At 62.5% G+C, this 22164-nt stretch overlaps 1 protein-coding gene across 22 annotated transcripts in view; it reads right to left on the reverse strand.

Annotated features, from left to right (window-relative positions):
• PACS2 (phosphofurin acidic cluster sorting protein 2) overlaps positions 1-22164 on the reverse strand; it is a 63267-nt gene that overhangs the window by 10237 nt on the left and 30866 nt on the right. For 11 of the 22 annotated variants that reach the window (XR_014071578.1, XR_014071576.1, XR_014071579.1 and 8 more), the window contains 17 exons: positions 18764-18851; positions 15815-15904; positions 14439-14564; positions 13360-13522; positions 12750-12823; positions 11350-11430; positions 10195-10254; positions 7032-7189; positions 5307-5397; positions 4944-5018; positions 3701-3843; positions 2461-2593; positions 2084-2188; positions 1837-1943; positions 1567-1721; positions 1158-1268; positions 385-493 (listed from right to left, as the gene is read on the reverse strand). Coding sequence is in view for 13 of the 22 variants with exons in the window: in XM_081551168.1 (XP_081407294.1) it covers positions 385-493; positions 1158-1268; positions 1567-1721; positions 1837-1943; positions 2084-2188; positions 2461-2593; positions 3701-3843; positions 4944-5018; positions 5307-5397; positions 7032-7189; positions 10195-10254; positions 11350-11430; positions 12750-12823; positions 13360-13522; positions 14439-14564; positions 15815-15904; positions 18764-18851 (1869 nt within the window). In the remaining 9 variants the exon portion in view is untranslated. Of the gene's footprint in view, positions 1-384; positions 494-1157; positions 1269-1566; positions 1722-1836; positions 1944-2083; positions 2208-2458; positions 2594-3700; positions 3844-4943; positions 5019-5306; positions 5398-7031; positions 7190-10194; positions 10255-11349; positions 11431-12749; positions 12824-13359; positions 13523-14438; positions 14565-15814; positions 15905-18763; positions 18852-22164 lie in introns of all 22 variants that reach the window. The other 11 variants (XR_014071581.1, XR_014071577.1, XR_014071585.1 and 8 more) reach the window with 4 other exon arrangements.

A 22164-nucleotide genomic window follows, 5' to 3' on the forward strand; every position in this document is an offset into this window, starting at 1 on the left:
CCTGACCACCCTCCTGCACTGGGCAGGGTGAGGACCGGGTCTCCCGCTGGAGACCCGCTGTTGAGGAGTGTGTGCCCAGGCTGGAGGAGGCAGGTCCCTGCTGGGGCCAGCACTGGGACCGCTGCTCTTGTAACTCCAATTACAGGAAATCCCAGTGCATGCAAAGAGAAAGAAAAATGGACCAGCTAATCCTAACTCCGATTTGCATCAGAAGAGGGAGCAGTGGTCAGGAAAGCGGGGGCTTCTCTCACCCCAGGTCTCTTTCCATCCTGTGGGCCCGTGAGTGACCCAAGGAGCTGGGACAGTGAGGACACAGGCCGCCTGGCCAAGACTGCAGAGGTACGGCGGTCTCCACCCCATGCCTGCCCGGGCCCCAGAAAGTACCTCTTCTGCTTGTAGGTCAGCATGGCCTCCGCGATGGGTAGCTGGTGGGCGCAGTTGGCCCCGGAAATGTACTGTGTGATTCTTGACACTATGTCCGGCGTGTCCTGCACTGCAGGAGAAGACCAGGAAGGGTCCGTGGGCATGGGGCAACCCAGCACCCCGAGTCCAGGCGGCCAGGCTGGGCATGGCTGAGGGGTTCCTCTGGCCGCCAACCTCACAGGGTCCTGGGGAGGGCAGTGAGGCCTCGCCAAATCCTGAAAAGCCCTCCCGGGGGCCGCTCACCAAAGAGCTTTGCGGCTCACGGGCAAACAGAAACATCCTGGCCCAGACCCCACTGGCCACGCCCGCCACCCCAGCTACCTGCCTGGCGCTCAGGCCCAATACAAATTGTGTCTCAGAGCGCATCAAACCACTCAACTTTCAAAGGTGTGATGGGCTGGGCAGCAGGGCGGGGACGCGGAGTGGGGGCGTGGTGTCTACCTGCGGGGCGGGGCGCGGGGCGGGCGTGGGTGGGAGAGCAGGCGGGGCCAGCGGAGGGGGCAGGGAGAGTCGTGGAGCCGGGGTTGGGGGGGACGCGGGGCGGAGAGGGCGCGGGGCCAGCGGAGGGGGCGCGGGGCGGGGCGGGGCGGGGGAGGTGGCGGGCGCGGGCGGAGCCGGGGGTGGGGGGCGGTGCGGGGCGGTGCGGGGCGGTGCGGGGCGGTGCGGGGCGGTGCGGGGCGGTGCGGGGCGGTGCGGGGCGGTGCGGGGCGGTGCGGGGCGCGCCCGGGTCTCACCCGCGCTCTGCGCCTCCAGCTTGTTGAACAGGTCCCTCCAGGCCAGGTCCTGGAAGAAGTTGTTGTACCTGTAGTCCACGGAGCCCAGGTACCGGGCCACGGGGTGGGAGCCTGGGGGCCGAGGGGAGGCTTCAGGCGCGGCCCCGCCCGCAGCCCCGCTTCTCCGCCCCCGGGTTCTCCCTGAGGACTCTGCCCCTTCCAGCGCAGACAGAGACATGTGTGTGACAATTCAGGCAAGCCAAAAAGGGGGTTTTGGTCTTGAGGACTTTGAAAGGTTAATAAATAAGCAAGCCCCCGCCGGGCCCTGCTGACAGGAGACCCCAGTTGCCCGATGTCCCCGCCCCCGCCCGGAGCCCCTGGGCGGCCGCGCGGCCCCGGGGGCGGCCCCAGGGCGGGGGGACCCCCTCACCCAGCGGGATGACGAGGAAGCGCATGTAGCCGAGCCAGTCGGGGGTCTTGTGCGACAGCTGCTCCACGAAGAGCCGCAGCACGGCGCTGAGGTAGTGCTGCGCGCCCGCCACCGCGATCTTCACGGGCGTCGGCGGCTGCGAATTGCAGTTGCAGCTGCGGGCAGGCAAGGAGCAGAACCTCAGGAGGGCGGCCCGTGGGCGCCCCCGACATAGGCCCCCACTCCATCCGGAGACGCTGCGGAGCAGAGACCCCCACGCCCGGGACTCACTATCTCTGAATCCGAGACACGATGGTGCTGAAGGCCGCCTGGACGTCGGCCGCGGAGCAGGTGCAGACCACGGGGAGCGTGTGCCGCTGCAGCACGTCCGAGAGGAACTGGGGGGTGGGGGGTAGGGGTGAGCCTTGGCCACGCACCCCGCTCGGTTCCACGCGGGCAGGGCTGGCCAGGGCCCCAGAGAGGACACACCGCTCCCCCGCCACCTCACCCTGCCTGGGGCCGCCCGGCCCCTCCCCACCTGCCCCTGCCAGTCCGAGGTGTTCACGAGAATGATGTTTTCCGGGAGTTGGTCGTCGGAGATGAGGATATGGTTTAACTGGTCGTACACAGTCTTCCTGGGGATCTGGAGAGACGGGGCTCGTCTGCAGCTGCGCTGAGGGCGAGCTGTGCCCAGCCCCTCCTCGCCTGCCCAGCTGACCCGCAGCAGCCACCTGGAAGCAGGCGGGAAAGCCCAACCCCGGGTGCACGCAAACATGCAGCCTCCGCGTGGACAGAGGCCCCAGGGCGGCAGCCCCCGGGCGGCAGGAGCAGGGGCTGTCTGGTCCGGCCCTCCCCCCAGGGCTGCCGCGTCCCCACCCAGGGCTGGGAGCCCCCGCGCCCCCTGCCCACAGGCACCTGCAGCTGGCTCCGCGTGTCGGGGCAGCGCTCGTTGTCCAGGCTGTTGGCACGCTCGTTCTGCGGGCGCGCTGGCTGCCGCTCCTTCAGGGACGTGCTCCGGCCCCGGCGGCCCGCCTGCTTCCCCTCGGACCTGTGGGGCAGCCGCGGGCACTCACTGCCCTGGGGACCCTGCCGCTCTGCGGTGAGACGGCTGGGGATGGCTGACGGCAGCTGGGCCACCAGCCATGAGGACGGAGACCCCAGCCCCTCCCCCAGATGAGCCTGGTGCAGGCAGTGCCCGTGTCCCGGAGCTCAGGGTGCCCCTCCCAGGCCTGACACTGGCCCCTGTGCGCCCCCAGCTAGTGCCAGCACCAGAGCCCTGCTCCTGGAAGATTCCTGTCCCAGAAACACAAAGCCAAGGCCTCACGGAGGCCAGCAGCTGACAGCCTGTCGACTGGCTCCCGTCGGGTGAGGCCTGGGTTGGGAGGTTCGGTCCCAAAGGCCCTGTGCACGTCGCCTCCCTTCGCATTCCTGGGAGGCGACGTGCACAGGGAGGTGGCGCGCGTGGGAGGCGGTGAGGGCTGACCACAGGGTGAGTGTCCGCCCCACGGGAGCCAGACGCTGGGAGAGGGTGGAGGGGCCCTCCGCGGGCACAGTGAGCTGCGGGGTGGGGTCTGAGGCCCTGAGGCAGCGGTGGGCCCAGGGCCAACCTCGGTGGGGGGACCACACAGACGGCTCAGAGGGCCGGGGCCAGTGTTCAGAAAGGTGCAGCCCAGCCGAGGGTCTGACCGTGGGTGGGGGGAGGGTGCCTGGGGGACCCAGAGGGCTCGTCCTCTGCCAGGAGGCACCCAGCCCCGCCGTTTTGAGGCTGCTCCCACGATCACATGGCCCCGGCCTGCAGAGGCCCTGCACTGGACTGCGTGCTGCGTGAGGGCCGCTCTGCTCAGCTGCACGGCCGTGCCCAGTGGGCACACCCCACCCGCTCTGGCACCAGGCATCGTGGAATTACGGGCACTGAGCACAAGCCTGCCCTAGCCTGGACAGCGCCACTGGGTCCAGGAAAGGGGGATGAGGATGGGCCTTCCCTGCCCTTGGAGCAGGCAGCCGGCTGCAGATAGGGGTGAGTGAGGGGCCAAGGTGGGCCCCCCAAGTGATGCTCATCCAGCCAGACAGGGCCCCCACGGGGAGCCCACACGTGCTCCACGCGGGCCCACGGAGGCACTGCCTGGGCCACGGCCTCCCTGGGGCGGCCGGTCACCTGGTGGAGGGAATGACCAAGGACTCTGTCTTGGTGATCCGCCCACTGGGTGGCAGCTTCTCGGTGAACAGGTCCAGGGCAGAGGTCTCCACCTCGGGGCTTTCCTCGGGCGGTGCTGGTTGCTCCCCAGGGGCTGGCGTGCTCTGCGGGCAGAGGATGGAGCCGTGGGGAACGCACGCCCGTGGGGCCTCCTCCTGTGCCTGAGGGGCCTTGGTTTGGGTGAGGGCGCTCAGGCCTCTCCTGGGCTGGTGACTCCCTGCACATGGACATGGCCACATGCTGCCCTGGGAAGCCAGCTGACCTCCACCTCCAACCACAAGACTCCCAGTCCTGCCTGCCATGGGGAGACCCGCACCACCCCCGCCCCGCCCTTCCTTGAGAACCTGCACAAGCAGCAGGAAGCAGCCGTGGTGGTCTGTGCCTGGCAGGGAAGTGGGGGGACTCTGACTGTCCCCCCGGGGCAGGGTGACTTCAGGGGGACCATGACCATCCCCCTGGGGCAGGGTGACTCCAGGGGCCCTGACCATCCCCTGGGGAAGGGTGAATCCAGGGGGACCCTGACTGCCCCTTGGGGTTAGGGTGAATCCAGGGGCCCTGACCATCCCCTGGGGAAGGGTGAATCCAGGGGGACCCTGACTGCCCCTTGGGGTTAGGGTGACTCCAGGGGCCCTGACCATCCCTTGGGGAAGGGTGAATCCAGGGGACCCCGACTGCCCCTTGGGATTAGGATAACTCCAGTGGCCCTAACTGCCCCTCCTGGGGTGGCGTTAGTCCAGGGACCCTGGCCATCCCCTGGGGGTGGGGTGAATCCAGGGGCCCTGACCATCGCCTGGGGTGGGGTGAGTCCAGGGGGACCCTGACCGTCCCGCTGGGGCAGGGTGAATCCAGGGGCCCTAACTGTCCCCCCAGGGTGGGGTGAATCCAGGGGGACCCTGACTGCCCCTTGTTGTTAGGGTGACTTCAGGGGCCTTCACCCTCCCCTGGGGGTGGGGTGACTCCAGGAGCCCTTCCTGCCCACCCTGGGGTGGGGAGAGTCCAGGGGGCCCTGACCATCCCCTGGGGATGGGGTGAATCCAGGGGCCCTGGCTGCCCCCCCTGGGGTGGGGTGAGTCCAGGGGGCCCTCATCATGTCTCTGTGCACAGGTTCTGGATGGTGGGAGCAAAAGGACCCCCTGGTCACTGGTCAGACCCTGAAAGGCAACACGTAAGTGGGCTCCGTGAAGGTGGCCCTATGCCTGCTTACGTGGGCCACCGAATCGGACACGCTGTCACTGGGCTGCTTGCCTCCGAGGACCCGCGTCTTCTCGGGCACGTCAGCCTGTGTGGATGAGACGTGAGGGAATCAGGAGGTGTTTGGCAATGGTGCCCAGGCTGGCTCATCTCTGAGCAGGGGGTTCTGGGCTTGGAGACAGCCTGGGGAGACTGGCCAGCATTTCCTGGACCGTGGGCTCAGGGCCACCCCCACAGCAGTCACTGGGCACGGTACTCACATCACACCGGAAACCAGGAGGCACTGAGCCTTGGGCTTGTCAGAGCCTCCAGTGACTCAGATGGGAGGATCAGGGTGCCCCCTGCCCACCCGAGGACCCCAGTGGGGGCTGCTCACCGGGCTGGGAGGCTCCCTCTGGCTGCGGGCACTGTGGATGCTCCCGATCTCTGTCTGCGAGCTGGAGTGGGACAGGCCTTCGAAGTATGGCCTGGGAGGTGAGGACAAAGAGTGTGGTGTCCTCCGGCGCCCCCCATCGGGCCCATCAGGGTCAAGCGCAGAGCAAGCCCCGCCTCGAGAACCGCAGCACAGGTGAAGACACCATGGGCCTGAGAGCCGCCCAGCAGACCTGTGCCCCGAAGCCCCCGACCCTGGGGGTGGCCAGGGGCACACGAGACAGCTGCACCTGGCACCTGGAGGCCTGATGGGTGGGGGACCTGGGCCCCCCGGGCCAGACTGCAGGAACTGAAAGTCAAGTTAACGAGGGGCGGGACCCCTGCAGCGTCTGGTGATGAAGCCACAGGGGCGTGGAAATGTGAGTCTGGACCGTAGTGCGTGGCAGCGGGATGAGGCCCAAGATGCCACACCTCTGCCCCAGGACTGGGACGGGGGCTGGCCGGGGGCTCGCCCTGCGGCACACCTTCCAGTGGGGACAGCCTGGGTCAGCCGGGCAGCAGAGGTAACCATGGTGGCTGACAGAAGCAGAGACCTTCCCCACCTGAAGGCAGACAGGGGTCAGCGGGCCGACCGTGCTGGGCTTTAAAGTGGAGGGGGCGTGGGCAGAAGGGAAGCGGGACCCCTGACCTGAGCCTGCAGTCACCCCTCTAGGAGGAGACTGGGGGCCGAGTCAGTGGTCGCTGCTCAGGACTCGGGCCTGCCGGGGGGGGGGGCTGCCATGGTGGGGTTCCACCGTGGGGGAGTCCGCAATGGTGGGGTTCTGCCGTGGGGGGAAGTCTGCCTTGGGGGAGGGGTCTGCCATGGTGGGGTTCCGCCGTGGGGGGAAGTCTGCCTTGGGGGGGTCCGCCATGGTGGGGTTCCACTGTGGGGGGAAGTCTGCCTTGGAGGGGTTTGCCATGGCGGGGTTCCCGCCATGGTGGGGTTCTGCTGTGGGGGGGTCCACCATGGTGGGGTTCCGCCATGGGGGGGAAGTCTGCCTTGGGGGGGTCTGCCATGGTGGGGTTCCCGCCATGGTGGGGTCCCACCGTGTGGGGGTCCCGCCGTAGGGGGTCTGCGAGGCTGCGGGGGGCAGCTGACGACGCGCTAGCCCCTCCTGGATGCTCCCCAGGCTCTGACTTGGGCTCGTTTAACGTCTAAAGATCAGTCAGTCCACACATCTTCCTGCCTCTGACTTGGGCTCCTGGACTCAGACCTGCATGCTCCCCTTGCCCCAGGCCAGGACGCAGCCCCCCACCTCCCCCTGGGGGCCGCTGCCATCAGTGCCGCACCCCTGCCCCTGGGGGCCCCCCAGAGACCCCCGGCTCCCCACAGGATGGACAGCCCCGAGGCACCCATTGGTCCCTCCCAGGTCCACGTCCCACCCACCCCTCCTTCCCAGACATGGCCTCCTGAGGGGGTGACCCCGGCCGACTCCAGACTGGACTCTCCCTTCACCACTCCCCACCTCTGGAAGCCCCACAGACCCAGGGCCCCCTTGGGGTCTGTGCATCCTGTCCACCCGCTCCCCAGAGCCCACACCCCAGAGGGCCTGCTGCCCCGCACACTGCCTTCCCTTCTGGCCCTGATGACCACCCGATGGACCTTCTCACGGGCTCACCCCTGCCGACCACCGGCTTTGAAGGCAGGCGGCTGTGCCCGTGTCCGGGATACTGGCGTGGCTGGACCCACCTGAGCTTTGGCTTGGGGGTGCTGAGGACACTGTCGTCGTCCTCCATGTCGGGGCCGCTGTCGCTGGGGTTCTCCATGTCCAGCGTGTCGTACAGAAGGTCCAGGTCTTCCTCGACCTCGGGGACATGCTCTGCGGGGTCCTGCTCCGAGTCCAGGACCTACGTGAGGCCAGAGGTGTGAGGCTGCGGGACAGACGGGAGGAGACTGCTCGGCCACCCAGCACCCTTCCTCCAGCCAGTCACTGCGGGCCCTGGGCGTCCACCGAGGCCTCTGGCCACCCGGGCACTTGGCCCAGCTCTCCTCCCCAGCCTGGGAAGCTTGAACCGCCAGCACAGCCTTTAGAGCACCGGGCAGCGCTCGGACAGGACAAGCTGTGCTGTGGTACCACCAGGGTCCGGACGCAAGAGGCTGCCCTCCCCGGGCGCCCCTGCCCCCGACAGTCCCCCAGGCCCGTGCACTGGGCGTTCCCAGGAGGGCGCACGCCCTGGAATCGCTTGGCACGTAGTCTCCCCTCCTTAGCGTAACAGTGTGTGAGTGTGTGTGTGCGCACGTGCCCACAGCTGGCACCTCCTTGCTAGTGGGTCTTCACGACGGGTCACAGCGTGTCTGCCGTCGGCCGGCGGGGACGGGGGATGCTCCGAGGATCTGTCGCTACAGGGAAGCTCCCGTAACTCCATCGGCCTGTGTGGACCTGTCTCCTCCTCACGGGGAAGCACAGGGCACTGCTGCGTGCCTGGCGGGGGTGTCTGCCCTCTCAGCCTCTTTTCCAAAGTGCTGGCACTACAGATGCCCCCAGCACACGAGGCTCCTGACTGTCACATCAGCAAGTACCCGCTGTGTCCCTGGGAACGGCCAGCTCAGCGGCTGTCGAGAGGTGTCTACGGCTCTGATCTGCGCTCCCCAATGACTAGCGAGGCCAAGCATCTCTTCACGCGCTTATTGGCTTGTTTGTATTTCTTCTTTGGAGGAGTACCTCGTCAGATCCTTTGCCCAGTTTTTAAAAGCGGACAAGTTTTTCATTGTGTTGTTCTGAGTAATAAGTGCTCTTTATATGCTCTGGATACAGGTCTCTTATCAGATATATGACTTGTAAAATATTTTATCCCGTGAGCTGCTGTTTCATTTTCTTGATGGCACTGTTTGGAGCACAGAGCTTTAAATTTTGATGGAGTCCAACTTACCGATTTTTTTGTTTGCTCGTGGTTTTGGTGTCATATCTGAAAAACCACTGCCTGATCCAAGGTCACAAATACTCCTGTTTTCTTCTAAGAGGTCTGTAGTTTTAGCCCATACATTTAGGCCTTTGACTCACTTGGAGTTAATTTTTTTGTGCACCGTGAGAAGGGGATTCTTCTGTGCCCAGACATCCCACTGTTCCAGCACTACTTGCTGAAAAGGCTACTTTCCCCCCCACTGAAAGGTCTGCTTGGAAATCAACTGACCATTAATAGAACGATTTAACCTCACTTCATTGATCCACTAAGGATGGTAGCTTTTGCTAAGTTCTGAAGACAGACAGTGTGAGTCCTCCAAGTCTGTTCTTCCTCACGGCTGGCTTGTTGATTCTGGGTCCCTTGCATTTATGTGTAAGTTTCAGCACTAGGTGGTTGGTTTCTGCAAAAGGGTAGCTGGAGATCTGCTAGGAATAGTGTGAACCTGGAGGCCAGTGTGGGGAGGACCGCGACTGAGCAGCCCCGTTCTGAGCAGCTCACAGTAAGGAGCTGCTGCAAGGGGACGGCGCCCGCCCTGCGTGTGGACACAAGGCCGCTGCTTCCAGGCAGCACAGCTCACGTCACACGCTCATGTCACGCGTGCCATGGGGAGGGTGACAGGCAGGAAGGCCAGGGGGTCTCCAAATGGAGGAAACAGGCTGCAAGTGTCAGACACTTTTTCTCTCTTTTAAGCAGCAGGAGGAAACAAACTACAAGCGTCAGATTTTTTTCCTTCTCTGTACAAATTTAAAAGGTTTCTTTTAAAATTCTGTGTTGCCATGACAACACCTGAACTTTTCTCAGGCCTTGAGCTAACTAATGCATTTTTCTTAAAGAAACGTTTTTCTTAAGCTGTGTTAATGAACTATGTATTTACTCTAGGTTCTGTCTGTCTTCCAGTCGGTTCCGCCTAAGAGTCAGAACAGACTTGACAAACCAGCATGTTTTACCCACGCAAACGTTCTCTTAAGCTCTGTTAACCAACCCATGTATCTGCTTGGAAACCTGCCTTTCTTCAAGATTCATGTCCATCGTTTATGGCCTGGGATGACTCACCTCGTGCCAACGTTATCGTGAAATGCATGTTATGGGCAAGGGGCCTGGTGCCAGTCTCTGAGTTTTAAGACATTTCCTTTCTCTGATTAACAGCCTCCTGATAGGCATATAACTTATTCCTAAAGACTAGTGGGGGGCCCTCTTTCTGCCCCCTTCTGATGTCTATGTCAGAAGCTGTCTCTCTCTCTTTTATACTTTAATAAACCTTTATCACACAGAAGCTCTGAGAGATCAAGCCTCGTCACTGGCCCCGGATTGAATTCCTGTCCTCCGGAGGCCAAGACTGCCGGCATCGTTCACAGCCCAGCAGCAACCTCTCACTGTTGGGACCCATGTGATGACAAGGCCTTGGGGCTCAGACACTTACATGCCCTACGCCCTGGGTAGGTCCAGAGCCTGGGGATGAACTGTCCTCTGATCACATTTAAAGAAAAGCAAGGCATTTTTTTTCTGGTTCTCAAAGTTATACAAACTCATCATTTGGAGATTAGAAAAAAGCAAAAAGAAGAAATTTTAAAGCACACGGTTTGTTGATAGTCGGGGAGCCTGTGTGTGTGGTGACAGGGTACATGGAAACTGTACTGTTTTGCTGTGAACCTAAAACTGCCCTAAAAAATAAAGCTGACTTAAAAAAAAAAACCACAAGACACAAAAGCCCGTGGTCACACCCTCCAAAGACGACATCCCGCTTTCTTCCAGGTCTGTCCAGCGATCTGTCGTTCAGGAAACACCGTGGGCATTGCCTGCGCCTCTGCCCACCCCATGAGTGTCCCTGAGGGTGGGCGCCACCATCCACACTCCTGGACGAAGACAGCACCGTCCGGAGACCCGCCCAGAGCTGGCCTCCAGGCCCTCCTCCCACCAGGGCCCCGGGCTTTCTGGGGCCGCCCCCTCACCTCGTCAGAGACTTTAAACCTCCGCAGCAGGGCCACCACTTTCTGCTTGAAGTTTTGTTGCTGCAAGACAAGCGGGGCGCGGTCAGAGCACATGGGACTGCTCCCCAGGGACAGCAGGCGGGTGCGGCTCAGACAGCGGAGACCTGTGACCTCCAGCACAGCCGCCCACACTTCAGCAACGGCAGGCGTTTTCAAAGCATGAAACCACACTTGTGCTCAGATTGGAAAAGGGCCCACAGATTGGCTGGTGGTCAGGGGCCAAACGCAGGGACAGAGGGGCATCTACGGCTCTTCCTTCTGTCCGGAAGCCTCCATGCGTGAGGCCCCGCCCTCCCTCCGGGGGACCACGGTGGTGGCCAGGGTGCGGGCGGCCGTCTGCTCCCAGTGCAGCCGTGGCCACAGGGCTCAACTCCGAGGGCCCACCCTACAGGAGGTGGCACCGGCTCCCTCTACAGAAGCCAGGCGTCGGGTCCTGGACCCGAGGCTCACACGGATGCTGTCCCAACAGTTCCGGACGCACTGTGATCCAGAACAGTTGGTTCACCGGGAGTTCGGGTACCAGCCCGTGGCCTCCCGGCATGGCCGGGGATGCCGGGCTCTGGGGCTGGGTGTCAGCGTTGGGGCTTCCCGGCCACCCTCCACGCTGGCCTAGCCTGGGGCTGCGGCCCGGCACTCAGAGCAGCTGCCACTGGGAGCTCGCCTGGGAGCGTGGGCACCAGGGTGGACGCTCAGGGACGGGCCTCCGCTCCGCCGCGACCTCCCTTCTGGAGGAGGGGCCTGCAGCCCTTCCAAGCCCCGGGCCTGCCTGCCCAGAGCAGAGACGGGGTCGGCCTCACACTGGGCGTGTCCGGCCCAAGCGGCAGGCGGCCGGCTGGGCTCTCCTCGGGCGTGGCCTTGCCCGCTGCCTCCGGCCCTGTGGCCGCAGCCTGGGGTTGGCACGCTGATGCCCTAGAGGCCCTTCTCCCAAGGCGTGGCCATGGCCTGGGGCTGCCCACCTTCACGCTGTTTGCGGGGAAGAGGCTGGACCTCAGGAGAAGCCGCAGAGCCGGCAGCATGCGATCTGACAGGCCGCCCCACACCCTGCCCACCCCCGCAGGCCCCGCCCCAGGCCCCACCCCCCGCTCCCCCAGGTTAGTAAAACCAGTCTCCACCGACCCTGGTCATGGACGTCGTTCTTACTATCGATCGCCGCTGCTTCTTGGGCTTCCCCACATCAAAGTCGTCCTCGTCCAAATCCTGCAGAGACACGCACGCCTGAGCCCCACGCGGGGCCCGGGGACCCTCCCCACGCTGACTCCGGGCGGCAGAGCACCTGCTGGCGGCGCCCAGGCTCCAGGGTACCCTTGTGGTGGCTCTAGGGGGGTCCTGGCGTCCCCTCAGGGGCCCCACGTGGCTCCAGTGACCCCGGCCCTGGTTACCCACCGCCAACTCCCTACTACCCGCAGCACCCCCTGGTTACACTCCCCTGCCCGCCCCCGCTACCCCCTCAGCCCCTACCTGCCCCCCCGAAAACCCCGTCACCCCCTCAGCCCCTACCTGCCCCCCCGGAACCCCCGTCACCCCCTCAGCCCCTACCGGCCCCCCGGAAACCCCGTCACCCCCTCAGCCCCTATCTGCCCCCCCGGAAACCCCGTCACCCCCTCAGCCCCTATCTGCCCCCCCGGAAACCCCGTCACCCCCTCAGCCCCTACCTGCCCCCCCGGAACCCCCGTCACCCCCTCAGCCCCTACCGGCCCCCCCGGAAACCCCGTCACCCCCTCAGCCCCTATCTGCCCCCCCGGAAACCCCGTCACCCTCTCAGCCCCTATTTGCCCCCCCGGAAACCCCGTCACCCCCTCAGCCCCCTACCTGCCCCCCCGGAAACCCCGTCACCCCCTCAGCCCCTACCTGCCCCCCCGGAAACCCCGTCACCCCCTCAGCCCCCTACCTGCCCCCCCGGAAACCCCGTCACCCCCTCAGCCCCCTACCTGCCCCCCCGGAATCCCCGTCACCCCCTCAGCCCCTACCTGCCCCCCCGGAAACCCCGTCACCCCCTCAGCCCCTACCTGCCCCCCCGGAAACCCCGTCACCCTCTCAGCCCCTACCTGCCCCCCCGGAAACCCCGTCACCCTCTCAGCCCCTACCTGCCCCCCCGGAAACCCCGTCACCCTCTCAGCCCCTACCTGCCCCCCCGGAAACCCCGTCACCCCCTCAGCCCCTACCGGCCCCCCGGAAACCCCGTCACCCTCTCAGCCCCTATCTGCCCCCCCGGAAACCCCGTCACCCCCTCAGCCCCCTACCTGCCCCCCCGGAAACCCCGTCACCCCCTCAGCCCCCATCTGCCCCCCCGAAAACCCCGTCACCCCCTCAGCCCCCTACCTGCCCCCCCGGAAACCCCGTCACCCCCTCAGCCCCCATCTGCCCCCCCGGAAACCCCGTCACCCCCTCAGCCCCCTACCTGCCCCCCCGGAAACCCCGTCACCCCCTCAGCCCCCTACCTGCCCCCCCGGAAACCCCGTCACCCCCTCAGCCCCTACCGGCCCCCCCGGAACCCCCGTTACCCCCTCAGCCCCTACCTGCCCCTGCACGGCATCGTCACTGGCTTCCTGCTCAGAGGAGAAGCTCTCGTACTCCTCCTCCGAGTAGTTCTCTGCGGAATGAGCACACAGAGCGGGGGGCACCCTGAGATTCTGACCCCCAGTGTGCAGGGAGCTGCGAGGACACGGCCCCCACAGCCGGCGCGGCAGGGGCTCGGTTGGGGGAGGGGCTGCGCGTTCCTGCCCATCACAGGGCTCACCTCCATGTGCTCCCCACACCGTGCTCTTCCTGCCCATCACAGGGCTCACCCCCACGTGCCCCCCCACCGTGGTCTGGCCCTTCCTGCACACCACAGGGTCCTGGATCTTCTGCTGGACTGGTCCCTGCCTGCCCACCCCCACCTCAGGGGAAACAGTGACCCCAGCTGTGATAGAAGAAACAGCCGAGGATGGCGCCAGACCCGAGAAGGCACTCCGGCTTCCCGCGACTCGCTCACTGGCTGGGTCCCAGTGTGGGGGGGGGCTGGGACGCCCACCGCCCGAGGGCTGCCTGCAGACCCTCGCGTCCCCTCCCCAGCTCCTCATGCTCGCAGCCCGGTGGCCGGGAGGTGGCGTCCACGGCAGAGAGGCAGCCCGAGGCGGCACTCACCGGTGGACTTGGCCTTGGGGCCGGCCTGCATGGCGCTGTCCTCGTGATCGATGGGCTGGCTGGACAGCGAGAAGATCCAGATCTCGGCCACCTTGACCGTGGCCTCCTTGATGTTGCTGCAGAGGCTCAGCACCTGTCCACCCTCCGCGGGCTGCTGCAACACCTGCGGGGGGCGCGGCTCTGGAGACCCTGCCGGCCCATGCCAGGGGCACACACGGGGGTCCACTGGGCCTTCCTCTCGGCAGCGACCAGAGGGGCCGCGGTCAGCCCGGCATGCATGGGGGGCAGGGGAGGGGGACAAGAGGACACGGAACCAGTGGACGGGCCACGAGGGGGCCTGCTACACCAAGCGGGGAGGTCAGTGCCAGGCCCAGCCCCCGAGCACTGCAGGCCGTCGAGGAGCAGCGTCGTGGCAGTGGGCAGTGTGTGAAGCCCCAGGGGCCAGCCCAGATGGGGCCCGAGCCTCAGGACTCAACACCAGGCCCAGGCCCTGGGGGACCAGGGAGGACAGGCCCCCAGTGCGAGCCGGAGCTCCGGTGCCACAGAGCGGACACCCCCTGGGTTTGGCCCAACAGGATAGGGAAGCCCTGGGGCCGCTCTGATCACGAGAGGATCAAGCAGACCTCTCTCTGGACAGCAGAGCCTGCAGCCCGCCTGGCACTGGCCTGTGCCCCACTAGGATCCCAGGTGCCAAAGCGGTTCACCCGGACGGGCCTCGTCATGACAAGCCAGCGAACAAATGCCTCTGCATTTTAGAAGCTGTGTTTGGGGTCATTTGATCAAATCCAGCTAGATGCTGGAGTTTTAGGGACCAGATTCTTTTTTAATTTCGGGGACTCAGCTGGGGCGGCCTACTCTTTAGTTGAGTAAGAAAATGAGGCTTTTGAGAGAAGCGGTGCCTCCTATCACCGTCACTGAAGAAGCCATGTTAACAAAGGGCGTTGGCAGCACCCCCGGCCCACCACCCACCCGCGCAGCCTCCTTCCTGCTGAGCGGGAGGTTTAGGGGGGCAGCGAGGGCAGGGTGCCTGCAGGGACGCCCCCCACCTGCCCCGCCCGCCAGGAGGCCACCGCCCTCACCTCGGCCATGTTGATGGAGCCGGCCGCCAGCGTCTTGTAGCCCAGGATGGTTCGGTTCTTGTACCTCTTTCTTCGCTGCAGCATGATCTGAAGCTTGTTGCCTTCTCTTTTCAGGAAGTGGGGGTACTGCGGGGGAGGGGGGCAACAGTGACACAGATGGCCACGCCCCTCGACACCCACGGATCATGCACCTGAGCCCGGGGGCTCCCTGCCCTCTGGTCATCATGGGCCGCGGTCACCAGGAACGGCCACTGGTGGCAGACGTGTGCCGCAGGGTCAGGCCCCTGGGAGCGGTCCGCGCATCTGTGGGAACTGCTCGGCGGGGCACCTGCCTGGCAATCCAGGGCGCCGTGCCCACCCAGCACGCCCGCTCCCGGGACTGCGTGCTTGTCCACACTGGCGCACTAGTGTGCGCAGAGCAGACGTGCACATTTCCTCAGGGGTCACAACTAAAACCCTCCTTTAAAAGCGGGCTGCTTTTAAGGAGGTGACACAGCTGCGTCCACGCCCAAGGAGCCACAGACCTGAAAACAGGGAACTGCACACTTTGGAAACTACGCTCAACAGACCTGATTCCCGGGGCGCTCCCTGGTGGGCTGGCAGTTGGGACTCCGGCTCTCACTGCCGAGGGCCTGCGTTCAGTCCCTGGCTGGCGACCTAAGATCCCACAGCCGCTTGGCATGGCCAAATAAATAAAGTAAATAATGATAATAAAACCTGACTGTCCTCACCACCGCCCCCAAAGCAAAGTCAACACAAAACCCAGAAGCTGGCGTGGGGCTCGGGCAGTGAGGCGGTCTGGGGGCGGGCGGCAGTGGGTGGAGGCTGGCAGGGCTCGCGCAGACTGGCCACAGCTCAGCCCCATCTTATGCGCTCACGGCGACAGGCGTTTCTGGGGTCTGGAGGCACCGATGCTAATACAGCAGGTGTGCTCAGCCAGAACTGCATGGGCTGCATCGAAACAACTTGGGTCTTAATTATGCAAAGAGGAGTGGGGGGAGGAGGAGCCTGGGGGATGCTGGCCTGCCCCCCCCACGGGAGCCCCCAGTTTCACACACAGTCGGGGGGCGGTCCCGGTCTAACGTCCACCAGCAGTACAGCCCAGAACTGAGGGGTTTGAACTGACAGCCCCTCCCCCTCTCTCGTTCCCTTTCATTTGAAATTCCAGCTGCTTCTGCCCCTCTCCAAGCCCGCATCTCTTCTAAACATGGAGAGACGACCAAACCTGAGCACCTGAGTTTTGGCCTCACCACCCTCTCTTCATCTTGGGAATGTGAGGAAAACCTCGACCTAACACCCCAAGCACGTTTCTAGCCTTGGAGAGCCCGCCCCGTGGGCGCAGGGGCGGCTGGGCGCAGGGAGAGGGCGGGACCCACCTGCAGGGAGAAGGTCAGCGCCAGATCGGTCTCCACTTGTCCGCTAGGGGGCAGCACGATCTCGTGGGACCGCAGGATCCGCTTGGAGCCCTGGCACAGAACAAGGCAGCCGGGACTCAGAAGAGGGCGCGTTGCAATGAAAGAGCAAAGACTAGCGAGTCAGTTCATTTCAAACTGTCAGGTGAAGAGCTGCGGACGGGGAGGGGGCGGGAGGCCTGAGCCTGTGATTCCCAAAGGCACCACAGGGGGTTTATCTGGAGCCTTCAAACAGCCCGCATCCTTTGTTTGACCCGCTTGGAACTGTGGTGCTGGAGAAGACTCTGGAGAGTCCCTTGGACAGCAAGGAGATCCAACCAGTCCATCCTAAAGGAAATCAACCCTGAATATTCACTGGAAGGACTGATGCTGAAGCTGAAGCTCCAATACTTTGGCCACCTGATGCGAAGAACTGACTCATTGGAAAAGACCTTGATGCTGGGAAAGATTGAAGGCAGGAGGAGAAGGGGATGACGGAGGATGAGATGGTTGGATGGCATCACCGACTCAATGGACATGAGTTTGAGCCAGCTCTGGGAGATAGTGAGAGACAGGGAAGCCTGGCGTGCTGCAGTCCATCGGGTCCCAAAGAGTTGGACACGACTGAGCAACTGGACAACCTCCTCTAGAGGTCTGTCCCAGCGCCTGAGAGAGGAGCCTGAGATGGGTCACGGCCAAGTTCCTTGCACTCACGGGACTAAGATGAAGGTGGATGAGCAGATGTACTAGAGGCCACGTGTCCCCGGGAAGGCAGGACGATAACGGGTGTCCCCGCTCCGCCCACAGCAGAAGGGGTGAGGGGTCAGTGACTGAGCCCAGCAGCACTGCCGCAGGACGCGGAGGGCGGCGCCGGCCCGAACCAGACCCAGAGGGCACAGGGACAGAGGTGCAAACACGCTCGGGGCGCGACACGCTAAGGAGCCTGCAGGCTGGCAGGGAAAGCAGAAGTGAACGTCGCTCAGTTGTGCCCGACTCCAGGCCAGAACACTGGAGTGGGTAGCCCTTCCCTTCTCTAGGGGATCGTCCCGACCCAGGGATCGAATCCAGGTCTCCTCCATTGCAGGCGGATTCTTTATCAGCTGAGCCACCAGGGAAGCCCCTGCCAGGAAAAGCTACTCACTAAACGGCCATGAAACGTGGACAGATGGTCCGCAGAAAACACCCAGTCCCGACCTCAAACCTTGGCCCAGAAGTTCCAAATGGATTAAAGATGTTCACCATAGCATCATCTTAAAAACAGCTGTCCCAACATAGCCTCAGGAACCTGCTCCACTGAGTGCAGGAAGCAGACCCTGCAGGACCAACTCAGCCCCGCGTCAGGGAAGCGCCACGAGCAGCGAGGCTCCCAGGCCGGGCAGAGGGCAGAGGTCACCCCACGGCTGACGGGGGCTCCCAGCTGTGCGACCAGGACACGGGGTGCAGCGCCAGCTGAGGGCGGCAGTGGGTGTGGGCCCCGGAGAAGACGCGGATGGAGCCACAGCCTGAGGGCGCCACGGCAGGCCCACAGGGAGGACAGCGCCCTCTGGACGCACACGGGGGCCGGGGCGCGCTGCCCACGGCTGCTCCGCCGGACCCCCCGCAGGCCCAGAGGGTGAACACTCCCGCGGCCTGGCGCTCCCCACCCCCGGCCACGCCCCTGTGCCCCTCACAGCCATACCCCCAAGTTCCCTGCACCCCTGAGCCCGTCTGGGCCAGGCCCTGAACTGACAGGCCTGTGCCAGGTGAAGCGGGGTCCCAGCAAGGACGCGGGCAGAGGCAGCAGCGACCACAGTGGTCAGCCGGGGGTCCAGCTCATCTGCTCTGAGGGCCTGGAGGCGGCGGAGGAGCTGGGGGCAGACTGAAAGGCAGGTGACCCAGGGGGCGGGAGGACCGAGGACAAGCCGGGGAGGAGGCCACGTGGGGGGCAGGCCGGCGACGTGGGCGCCGAGCTGAGCTGGATGGACGGGCGGGGTGGCTGTGAGGGGGCCTGGGCCTGTCAGACGCAGAGTGTTCCGGACGGACGGGGTCCAGGCGGGACGGCGGGGAAGGGCAGCTGGAGGGAACAGGGCCCCAGCGGGGGGTCAGCTGTGTCAGAGGTCAACGGCACGGGTATCAGGGCCCAGGGAGGGTCCACCCCCTTGCTCTGACCCAGAGAGGTTCCCGAGCCAGGAGGCCCCGAGCAGAGCAGGCCGCCCACAGGCCGGCAGGGCCAGTTCCTGCGTGGGCATAGCCCGGTGAGCTGGGAGTGCCGTCGCCCCCTGGGGCCGGGACCTTTTCCTCGGACGCCAGGCTCTTCTCCCCAGGCCCTGGGCTCCACGCTGACCTCAGGTCCGGAGGGCAGCCTGGCCCCGAGCCCCCGAGCTGCTCCTGGAGGTCCCATCGGGAGGCCCTGCAGACCCTCATCAGAGCGCTCAGGCTGGCTGCAAACACAGGCGCCAGCAGCCAGGGGCAGGGGGTGAGGCCGGACTCCGCCCTGTGGCACTGACCATCCAGCGTCCTCAGAGAACAGGCCACACCGGGCTGCAGCTGCAGGGCCATACCAGGGACGTGCCCCCTTCAAGGAGCTGCCCATGGGCACCTGTGAGCCACGCTGGGGCGGGAGCCTGGCACAGCCCCCGCCACAGGGTTGGCAAAAGGCCGAGAGCCGCCCCGAGAGTGGACGCGGGACCCGGCCCCCTCAGGGCCAGGGCCCCCACGGGGCTAACAGAACCCCTCCTCCAGGGCAGCCGGGCACAGCGGGCACTGAGGGCTGACATTTGCTCAAAGGCAGAAGGGGAGCCTCTGAGGCCCGAGGGACACAGAGCATCAGGGCCGCGTGGGGAGGGCTCAGGGGGAGGGGCTCAGGGGGAGGGAGCAGGGGTCTGCCCGGCTTCCGAGCCAGGGCCTCCGCAGCTAAGGTCAGCACACGTGCTCTCCACTCTATGGAACCCTCACCTGCATCTTGACCGCAATCACCACGGAGATGAGCTCCTTCTCCAGCTCCTTGAAGACCACCAGCTTCTTCAAGGTCAGGCTGCACAACCTGTGAGGGCACAGACAGGCTCAGCGGCAGCCGTGGGCTCGGACGCCTCCATGTCCCACCCTGCGGAGCCCGGGCCTCCGCTGAACTGTGGCTCTCTGACCCCAGCATCCTGGTCACTCATGGAGAAGGGCCTCGCATCTCCCGGGGCCCCCGCCCAGGCCCAGCCAGGCCGCCGAGGCTGTTGGACCAAGCACCCCTCTGCAGAGGGTCCAGAGAGAGAGAGGGCAGGGCAGAGAGCTGGCAAAGACACAGATGGGGGAGCCCCCAGGGACCCACTCCCAGCTGCAGGATTCTAGGGACCCTGCCCTCAGGGTTCACCTGGGGCCCCACCCTCTCCTCTGTAGGGTCCCGCCCACCCCATCTGTCTGCATGGAGATGCATCCGCCCTCCATCCGGTCCACAGGCGCCAGGACACAGACATTAGGCTTCCCCCTGGCAGGAGAAGCCCCAACTGTCTACTCCAGAGTGGAGACATAGTGCACCCCTGACAGTCCCTGACTCTCCGCAGTGAGGTGGGGACCCCAGCAGGACCCCTCCCATGGCAGGGCCCCCCTCACAGCCCCCAGCCCAGCCCCTCCACCCACAGGGGCTGCTCTGACTCTGCGGGGCCAGGGAAAAAGCTAGAGAAGGAGACGCATGGAAGGAGTTAATGTTCACCAGGATGGACCATATCCTGGGCAAGGAAAGAATGCTTCACACACACGCTAAGAGAACCGGAATCACATACTCTATATTCTCTGACGAGAATGGAGTTGGCTAGAAATCAGCAATGGAAAGAGACTGGAAAACATCAGCTACTTGGGAAACTCAACCACACTCTGATAGATCACCAGCAGGACACAGAGGCTGGAAGAACATTAGACATATTCTGTGTGGGATGAAAGTGACAAGATGTCAAGAATTGTGGGATGCAGCTAAAGCGGTACGGAGAGGAGAGTTCACAGCATGAGATGCTTATAGTGGAAAAGAGAGACCCTCCCCACCACACAGTCTAAGCTTTACCTTAAGACACTGGGAAAAGAGCAAAGTGAGCCCCAAGTGAGGAGGCAGGAATTAAGGAGAATAAAGCAGAACAATGAAACTGAAAACAAAGACACAATTAGAAAAAAAAAACCCAAATCTGGTTCTTCGGAAAGAGCAACAGACTCGATTAAAACCTGTAGGAACACAAAAGGAAAAGAGAGAGAGGGCAACAATGATCCGCATCAGGAGAACCTTCACCCCAGAGCCCACGGACACGGAAGAGCATGAGGAGGGAGCCTACAGGTACCCCGATGAGCACAAAATCTGAGAACTGAGATTGTAAGCATCAACTCCCTGACAGCTACGATCTGCCCAAACTCACCAGGATGAACAGCCTGATCTACTAGACACTGAGGACTTCCCAGGCGGCCCAGGAGATAGGAATTCACCTGCCGATTCAGGGACCACGGGTTCAGTCTCTGCGGCAGGAAAATCCCACAGGCCGCTGGGTAACTAAGCTCGTGAGCAGCAGCTACTGAGCCCCACGCCTAGAGCCCGTGCTCCGCAATAAGAGAAGCCGCCCAGGGGAGAAGCCTGAGCTCCAGGCTAGAGAAAGTGTGTGCAGCCATGGAGACCCAGTGCAGCCAAGAGTTATCACCATCTTCATAAAACAGATAATAAAAAAGAAGCTGAATTAATGGCTAAAAACATGTGAAAAAGAAAACTTCAATAACACCAATCCTACAAAATATCTTCCAGAAAAGAATATTTCTCACCTCATTTTACGCAGTTAGTAAATACCCTGATACCAGCACCAGCAACAGACAAAAACAGTATAAAAAAGGGACTACAGAACAGTATTCCTTCATGTAAACATCTTCAACAAAATATTAGCAAGTTGAATTCAGACATATATGAAAGGAATAATCAATAATATGCCATAACCAAAGGGGGTTGGTTTGCAAGGTTGGTTCAGTATTTGAAATCAATCTAATACACGTCAACAGACTAAATACAAAAACCGTAAGATCTCAACTGATTCAGAAAAACTTCTGATAAAATTCTATATGCTTTCATGATTAAAAACTCTGCGTGAACCAGGAAGAGCTTCCTTTGTGGCTCAGCTGGTAAAGAATCCACCTGCAATGCAGGAGACCTGGGTTTGATCCCTGGGTTGGGAAGATCCCCTGGAGAAAGGAAAGGCTACCAACTCCAGTATTCTGGCCTGGAGAATTCCATGGACTGTATAGTCCATGGGGTCATAAAGAGTCCATAAGTCTCTCATCCTTCTCCATCAGAGGGCAGACAGAATGAAAACCACAATCACAGAGAACTAATGCAACTGATCACATGGACCACAGCCTGGTCTAACTCAATGAAATCATGAGCCATGCCATGTAGGGCCACCCAGGATGGATGGGTCATGGTGGAGACTTCTAACAAAACGTGGTCCACTGAAAAAGGGAATGGCAAACCACTTCAGTATTCTTGCCTTGAGAATCCCATGAACAGTATGAAAAGGCAAAAAGATAGGACACTGAAAGATGAACTCCCCAGGTCGGTAGGTGACGAATATGTTACTGGAGATCAGTGGAGAAATAACTCCAGAGAGAATGATGGGATGGAGCCAAGACAACACCACCACCCAGTTGTGGAAGGGACAGGTGATAGAAGCAAGATTCGATGCTGTAAAGAGCAATATTGAATAGGAACCTGGAATGTTAGGTCCATGAATCAAGACAAATTGGAAGTGGTCAAACAGGATATGGCAAGAGTGAACATCAACACTTTATGAATCAATGAACTAAGATGGACTGGAATGGGAGAATTTAACTCGATGACCATTATATCTACTACTGTGGGCAAGAATCCCTTAGAAGAAATGGGGTAGCCATCATGGTCAACAAAAGAGTCTGAAATGCAGTACTTGTATGCAATCTCAAAAATGACAGAATGATCTCTTGTTCGTTTCCAAGGCAAACCATTCAACATCACAGTAATCCAAGTCTATGCCCCAACCAGTAATGCCGAAGAAGCTGAAGTTGAATGGTTCTATAAAGACCTACAAGAACTTCTGGAACTAACACCCAAAAAAGATGTCCTTTTCACTATAGGGGACTGGAATGCAAAAGTTGGAAGTCAAGAGATACCTGGGGTGACAGGCAAATTTGGCCTTGGGAGTACAGAATGAAGCAGGACAGTTTTGCCAAGAGAGCGCACTGGTCATAGCAAACACCCTCTTCCAACAACACAAGAGAAGACGCTACACATGGACATCACCAGATGTCAATACCAAAAGCACACTGATTAACAGATTCAAGGGATTAGATCTGATAGACAGAGTGCCTGA

The sequence above is a fragment of the Giraffa tippelskirchi genome, chromosome 12, assembly GCF_054371585.1.
Source record: "Giraffa tippelskirchi isolate mGirTip1 chromosome 12, T2T-mGirTip1v1.2.pri, whole genome shotgun sequence".
Classification (NCBI taxonomy): Eukaryota; Metazoa; Chordata; class Mammalia; order Artiodactyla; family Giraffidae; genus Giraffa; species Giraffa tippelskirchi.